The 6,569-nt window shown below is 61.3% G+C and overlaps 1 protein-coding gene across 3 annotated transcripts; it reads right to left on the bottom strand.

The window, feature by feature from the left end:
• Positions 1–1,128: 1,128 nt before the first annotated feature.
• Positions 1,129–6,120, bottom strand: ELF3 (E74 like ETS transcription factor 3). Of its 3 annotated transcripts, XM_026480658.4 has the most exons (9): positions 5,997–6,120; positions 5,432–5,602; positions 4,867–5,088; positions 4,534–4,620; positions 4,211–4,330; positions 3,930–4,019; positions 3,665–3,781; positions 2,592–2,787; positions 1,129–1,938 (listed from the first exon to the last, which is right to left on the bottom strand). In XM_026480658.4, the coding sequence occupies exons 2-9, from the start codon at positions 5,592–5,594 to the stop codon at positions 1,824–1,826; spliced, it is 1,110 nt and encodes a 369-aa protein (XP_026336443.1). In that variant the 5' UTR covers positions 5,595–5,602; positions 5,997–6,120; the 3' UTR covers positions 1,129–1,823. The 3 variants fall into 3 exon arrangements, with proteins under 3 accessions (XP_026336443.1, XP_026336442.1, XP_048081289.1); XM_026480657.4 differs by having other exon boundaries at positions 5,432–6,120; XM_048225332.2 differs by lacking the exon at positions 4,867–5,088.
• Between the last annotated feature and the right edge of the window lie 449 nt (positions 6,121–6,569).

Here is a 6,569-nt window from a genome sequence, read left to right as displayed (position 1 = left end):
CCAGCCATAGCAACACTTTGCCCAAAATGGTAGAAGATTCTAGCTTCCTTCATGACCCTACTACCCTCTCCAACCAACTTGCCCACTTTCTGTTTTTACTGTTCTTTGTTTCTCCAGAGCAAGCCCCACTTCCACATGTCTGGTTTTCTAAGCTCCCTTCCTTACCCACAGCCTTCAGCGAATAATCTGGTATTTCTAAGACAACGAAACAGCATTTCGAATTTACGAAATGCCTTTTAAGTGCTCTATGGAATTCGAAGCCTCAGACCTAAGGAACTTTCTGCTGGAAGATACTCTTCATGAGGAACCGCATATACGCCTCCTATTAGCAGAATGTCCTCTCCTGGAGCCTGGCTGCAGTGTCACTGCGGAGACAGTAAACACAGTGCTGCAACGTACTGAAGATTAAGTCACAGGAGCCCTAACCCCGGGGACACCCCAGGGGAAAAGCTACTGAGCACCTACGTGCTGCCCCAGCAGCCTTGGCTGAGTCGCCGGCCCTACTGAACCTCACTTTCTGCGTTTGTAAAATGGAAGCGATAAGTGTCCCTCTCTTTTTGGGAGAGGATCAGATGTGCTGAGGGGCTGGCACAGGGCCTGGCGTACACTAGGCTGGCAAACGTCTACTCCTTCCCCCCTTCTTTCTCACCAAGGACTCATCTCCACTTTGCTTTCTCCGTTTACGGCCAACGCGGCTGGAATGCCAAAGTGTCTATTCCACAAGGCTCGATACGTAATTCTAGACTTCTTAGACAGTGTCGGATCCAAACCCTAGCCTTACAGCAAGGAAGCAGGCCCAGAGGGCTGACTTGGCCAAGGTCACCGAGCAAATGTGTCGCGGCAGCAGGGCTAGCCCGGTGTCTGGCTTGCCGAGCTCATGCCCTTGCTTGCACGGAGCCTGGGAAGCCCTCTCAGTCTCACCTTGTTTCCTTTGCTTGCCCTCCAGCCCCCTGGGCGGCTTGTCTGTAAACCCAGCCCTCCTGCTCCAGGACACCTGTCCCTACCCTGCAGGCCTGCCTCTGCTTTCCCCTCCTGCCTCCTGCCTCTGGCCCTGGCCCCTCCTCCAACCCCGCAGCCTCATCCAATCCAGAGGCCCAAATGTCAGTACACAGGTAGCTAAGACAAAGGTTAGAAAAAGCCCAGAAGACACTTTATTGGAGGTCTCTGCCTCCATTCACAGGAGAAAGGAGCCAGGAGCCCCATCCTGAGGGTCCAGGCATCTCCCCGCCCCTCACTGGCCCAGCTGAGGGCCTAGAACAGTCTGTCTGACCACAACCTGTGGTGGGAGAGGAGCGGGGGGGTGGGGAATGTCTTAGAAAAAATAGATCTCTATATACATCTGACTATTTATAGCACATAAATTAGGGAGTGCTCTGACCCCTGCCTGCGGAGTCCAAGCAGTGAGGTGGAGGCTGGTCCAGAAAGCAGGGGGCAGGAAGACCCTGTCCTGCCCCCTCTCGCAGCGCCCCTGCGGCTTCCCCTGGCCTCCTTGGCTCAGCCCAGGCATCTGGGGGCGGAAGGCACTGTCTGTAGCCGCTGTCTGGGTTGGGTTAGAGGAGGCACCAGTGAAAGGAGCTGCGCTGGCAGCTATGGTCAGCCGACAAGTCACCTCAAACCCCAGCGCTCGTAATTCCAAGAGGAGGGCAGACAGGAGAGGCCACGAGCCCCGGATCCCAGGATGACGGCTGAACAAGGTCCCAGAACCTCAGCTTCTCTCCACGGCACGGCCCCGGCATGCCCGAACGGTGGGGGCCTGGTGGTCCTCCCAGGAGGGGCTGCAGGCCTCAAGTCCACGCGTTTGGTCCTGGGTCCTGTTCGGACCCTCAGTTCCGACTCCCGGCAACCTCTTCCTCCTTCCAGCCGCTGGAGTTTTTGCCAAACTTGTAGACCAGCCGCCGGCCATCCACCCGCTCCAGGATCTCCCGTTTGTAGTAGTACCTGGGTGCGGACAAGGGTGGTCAGACGCGCCCAGGTGGGGAGCAGCCTGGACTGCGGACGCCCTCCCTCGCCGGCCCCGTTACGCTCACGGGGCCTGGCCCCCTGGGTTCCAGCCTGCGCCTGACCCACTTCCTGCAGCTTTCCTCTTCTTCCCTCCTGCAAGGAGTTGCTGTCTCTGCCCCTTCCTGGCACTCTGGCCTAGAAGGCGTCCACAGTCCCTGGGGCTAACCGTGCTTCTTTGTATCTTACGGCTCTGTCCCGGGGCTTATCATGAAACCACGTGATTTTAGGGCGGGAAGGGACTTTAGTGATTGTTCAGGGGGAAACTGAGGTCCAGATAAGCAATCTAATTAATTCAACAGGGGGAGAGCCAGGACTTGATGGAGGCCTGGGCTCATGCTCTTTTCACCATTAAGAACTTTTCTCAGACACGCCTTGCAGACCATGCAAAGAAATGTCATCAGAGTTTACTGTGTTTGCTATGCCGGCTACTGCTTCCTCCGTGTCACCCTGTAACCCACGAGGCAGGCGGACACTATTATCGTCCCTCGGCAGGACTCACACCTGTCAGGAGGGTGGTGGTCCGAGAGAGCCGCGGGAGCGCGGGCAAGCGGTCCCCGGCAGCGTCCACAGGACCCCCGGCCCCTGCTCACCTCATGGCCCTGCTCAGCTTCTCGTAGGTCATGCTGCTGTTCTTCTTCTTCTGGCCCCAGAGCTGGGCCACTGCCTCGGACCGCAAGAACTTGAAGACGCCCTCTTGCCGGTTCTCCCACTTCATGAGGCCTTCATTGAGCTCCGGGTGGATGAGGATGTCCCGGATGAACTCCCACAGGTGGGTGCCTCTGGGGGCTGCGAGGCCAGAGGCTTCGGTCAGAGGCCGGGATAGCCCCTCTCCTCCGAGGCCAGGGGGCCCCGCCAGGCCCAGCACGCTGCCCGTGGGTGGCCGCGCCGTGGCGGGGCTGCTCACCCCCACCATGGGGACTGCCTCCCACACAGCGCAGGTGTTCTGGCTGGGGTTTGACAGTGACTGCAACACGCTACTGCCTAAGGAGCCCACGGCTCGGTGGGGGCCACCGCGAGAAAGCCAACACACCAACAGGTGGTGAGAGCTTAGCGAGTACAGGACCAGGGAGCTGGCCCCAGCCTGGGGGACGAGGGGACAGCTTCCTGGAAAAAGTAGCCCCCTGAAGACGAGAAGCAGCCAGGCCTAGTGTGGGGGGGGGAGGGAGGCTGCTAGCACGAAATGGAGGCAAGGAGGAGCTCAGGGCCATCACCCAGCGGTTCCCAGCGGCTGGCTGGCGCACAGCAGGGCCTGAGGCCTTGCAGCAGGGGCACAGTCCTCGGCCTGAGCCCCCTGCGGCCCCACAGGCCCTCCCAGCACCCGCCGGCTGCCCCCTCACACCACCGAGGGTGTCCCAGCAGGCAGGACAGAGCAGGTGCAGAGAGAGCTGGCGTGGGTGGGCAGGGAACCTGGGCTCTAGTCCCATGGGCCTTCTTCCAGGAGCCTCAGTTTCCCCTCCTCTCCAGGACCACCGACCTAGGCTCTGCGAGGAGGTGGTGACCAGTACCACACAGCCTTGGGCCCGTGCACAGCCATGATGGCGGGAGGGAGGAGCGGTGTGGACAGCCAGTGAACATGGGAGAAAAAATGCACCAGCGGCACCACCGTGAGTCTGCTGCCCACCCCGCTCAGGCCCCAGCAAAGGGGGTGACCCCAGGAGCTCACCGTGCTTGCTCTTCTTGCCCTCCAGACACTCCCGAGAGTCTTTGCTCAGCTTTCGGGGCCGGCCCCGTTTCCGCTTCCCGTGCTTAGGATCCCCCTTCTTATAGTCGGGAAAGCCGTCTAAGACAGGGGAGGTGCAAGGTCAGGAGGGGAAGGAATGGGGGGGGGGCTCGAGGGGGCAGCTCCTCTACAGGAGGGAAACCCTGCAGGAGAGCAGGGACGAGGGGAAGGACCAGCCCACGGGGACCAGGAGGCTCCCTGCACTCACCTCTACAGAAGAGCTTGCTGTCACTGGGATCCAGGTCCACGTCACTTCCACCGGAGTCTGAGGAGTGGGGGCTCTGGGAAGTCCCAGTCCCTAGGGGAGATGGGGGCAGAGTGAGTCCCCCTGCCAGCCCACACCTTCTGGGGGATTGGCTGCTGGGGGTCTCAGGACAAGCCACCCAGCCCGCTCCTGTTCCTCCCAAAAGCCTGGGCTCTAGTGCAGGGAACCAAGGGCTGCGGGACATTTGGGGGAAGGGGGGCTGTGGCCCTGATGAGGGTGCTCACCTGTGGTGGAGACATCGGAGCTGCCGGGGGAGGGGGCTCCGGGGCCGTAGCTGCCGGGGAAGTAGGGGCTGGGCTGCCGGCACTCCTCCAGCATCTCCTGGCTGAAGGGGCTTCCCTGGTCTGGGAAGAGGAGGTAAGGGTTCAGACAAGGTTCAGAGGAACAGGCAGGAGGGACACTAGGCTACCCAGAGGTCCAAGGGCCTGCTGTTTTTCTAGCTGGGGGAGACAGAATTCCGGCGACAGAGGGTCAGCTCTAGCGCTCTGGGGAGAGGCAGAGATGGGACAGGACAAGCTAAGGAATGATGGAGAAGAAGAGTTCTCACCAAAGGGGCCCAGGGTCTCCTGGAAGGCCATGCTGTCCTTCTCCAGCAGCTCAATGATCCAGCTGAGTTCATCAGGAAAGCTAGAAGCTATTAGGAAGGGAGGATGGGTCAGAGCCCAGGCAGGCGTCCCAGTCCCCTCTCCCCTCGGGGCTTCTTTCTCTGTCTGTGCCCACTGGCCTCGGGCTCCAGGTCCTTCCCACAGCCACGCTGGCCTCAGCTCCGGCTGTGGGCCGGTCCCTAGGCCAGCCTCCCTAACTGGAGGGAGACAGGGGCAGGAGGCTGGCCTCCCCCTCCAGTCCTGGGCTCCCTGTGGCACCAGCGGCCCGGACTCACTGAGGTCCCACAGCTGGGAATAGAGTTGGTCCCCCAGAGGCCCAAAGACCAGACGCAGCTCCTCGGGGGCACAGTTGCAGAGCGTGGCCCCGTCCATGTCACACCGCGAGAAGTCGATGGAGCTTGCGTCGTATTTGTTTTTCTCCACTTGGTAGCTGATCCAGTCCAGAACCTGGGCCTTTGACCAGAACTGGGGCTGCTTCCCCGACCAGCTGGCCTTCTCTACAAGGGACCGGGCACAGCGTCAGGTCAGCCCGAGTCACCCGGACCCTCACCGCCCATTTCTGGTGTCCACTTGGGCTTTTGTGTGCACCCCCTTCCCCACCCCCCTCCACATCTCAGAGACCACTCCCAGGAGGAGGGTCAGGGGGCGGCATTCACACCACCTTCGCTCAGCACCTCGCTTAGTCGGTCGCTGCCCCTCAACCCCACACCTCCAGCCCCTAGTGCTGGAATTTGCTGGGGGGACCCTTCCTCCCTGCCTGACTTCTCCATTTATCTAATAGGCTCTTAGAGGGGTGTCTCTCCCTCCCCCAAACACCCCATCCCACCTGCTGAGACCCACCTGTGCCCTCCAGAGGCATCTGGGGGTTGCTCAGGGTAAGCACCAGGTCATCGGCCCCAAAGGTGGCGGCAGCAGGGACAGAAGCCAGCGCGGGCTCCTCTGAGCTGTACATAGCACTGAAGCAGTTGCTAAAGACGTTGCTGATCTCACAGGTTGCAGCCATGAGGCTACCTGGGCGGGGAGGCCAAGGCTGGTGAAGGCCAGAGTCCTCCCCTTCCCCTCCGGCCAAGCCTGGGGCAGGAGGAGCCCCAAGGAGGGGGGGCGGTGGTGAAGGTCAATATCTCTTTGGACACCCTGTCTTCATGAAGGTCTCCAAGATCTCAGAGCCCGCTGTGGCCCCCAGCCCCCCTGGGCCCTTGAGTGGGACTGGCACAGTCAGAGCCACTCTGTCCCTCCCAGAGACAATGCCTCTGCGACCTTCAGGACACTCCCACTGCCCGCCACTCCTGCTCAGGGGCTCTACCATGCGGAGCTGCGGTGGGTGGGTTTAGAACTCCACATCCACTCGACCTGTCTCCGGGTTCCCAGGGCCCAGGCTGGGCAATGTGACAGGTGGGGGTCCTACCTGAGCAGCGGGGTGTGGGTGTGGCAGGCAGGCAGGACTAAGGGACAGCAGGCAGGCGAGAAATCCGAGAAATCCGGGCGGCCCGCAGCTGTGCCAGGTAGCTCTGAAGTGCTCCCCCACCCGCCCTAAATAGAGGCTTGTGGCAGCTCCGCCCCAGCCCAGGCCTTTATAGCGCGGCTGGCGGTAACCTGAGCTGCTGGCTCATTGGACGGAGGGGATTTCCTGGCCTTTAGACCGGGCTTCTGGGCCCAGGTGATTTGCATATTTTGTGCCACTTGGCCCGGATCCTGGCAGGCGGTGCTGGGAAATCAGGCCCGGCTGGTTTAATGATTGTTAGAGTCTGTCATCCCGCACCCTCTGGGGTTGGGCACAGGGCACTGGCCTGGGCGGGGGGCAGGAGAGTCGCTGGGGTGGGCATTTGTACTTTCGGCCACGCTCTGGTGCAGGAAATTCCTCCGGGGGGCCAGGCCAGGGATGGGCTGGAAGGGGGGAAGGGAACGTGGTGGAACTGGGGAGGAGGACTGCTAGTCCCCAAACGGGGCAGAGATCTGAGGACAAGGGGGCCTAGTAGGG

This window comes from Ursus arctos, unplaced genomic scaffold (assembly GCF_023065955.2).
Source record: "Ursus arctos isolate Adak ecotype North America unplaced genomic scaffold, UrsArc2.0 scaffold_2, whole genome shotgun sequence".
Taxonomy (NCBI): domain Eukaryota; kingdom Metazoa; phylum Chordata; class Mammalia; order Carnivora; family Ursidae; genus Ursus; species Ursus arctos.
Note: the sequence above shows the minus strand (reverse complement) of the source record. Positions and strands in the feature narration are given on the sequence as shown.

What these genes read in the sequence shown, in the direction of transcription:
- ELF3 (XM_026480657.4), bottom strand. Translation starts at nt 5,594, where the DNA reads ATGGCTGCAACCTGTGAGATCAGCAACGTCTTTAGCAACTGCTTCAGT. An exon ending in TTCCCAGCTGTGGGACCTCA is followed by an intron (nt 4,621 to 4,866) that starts GTGAGTCCGGGC and finishes CCTTCCTAATAG; the next exon opens with CTTCTAGCTTTCCTGATGAA. An exon ending in GGGCAAGAAGAGCAAGCACG is followed by an intron (nt 2,788 to 3,664) that starts GTGAGCTCCTGG and finishes CTGGCCTCGCAG; the next exon opens with CCCCCAGAGGCACCCACCTG.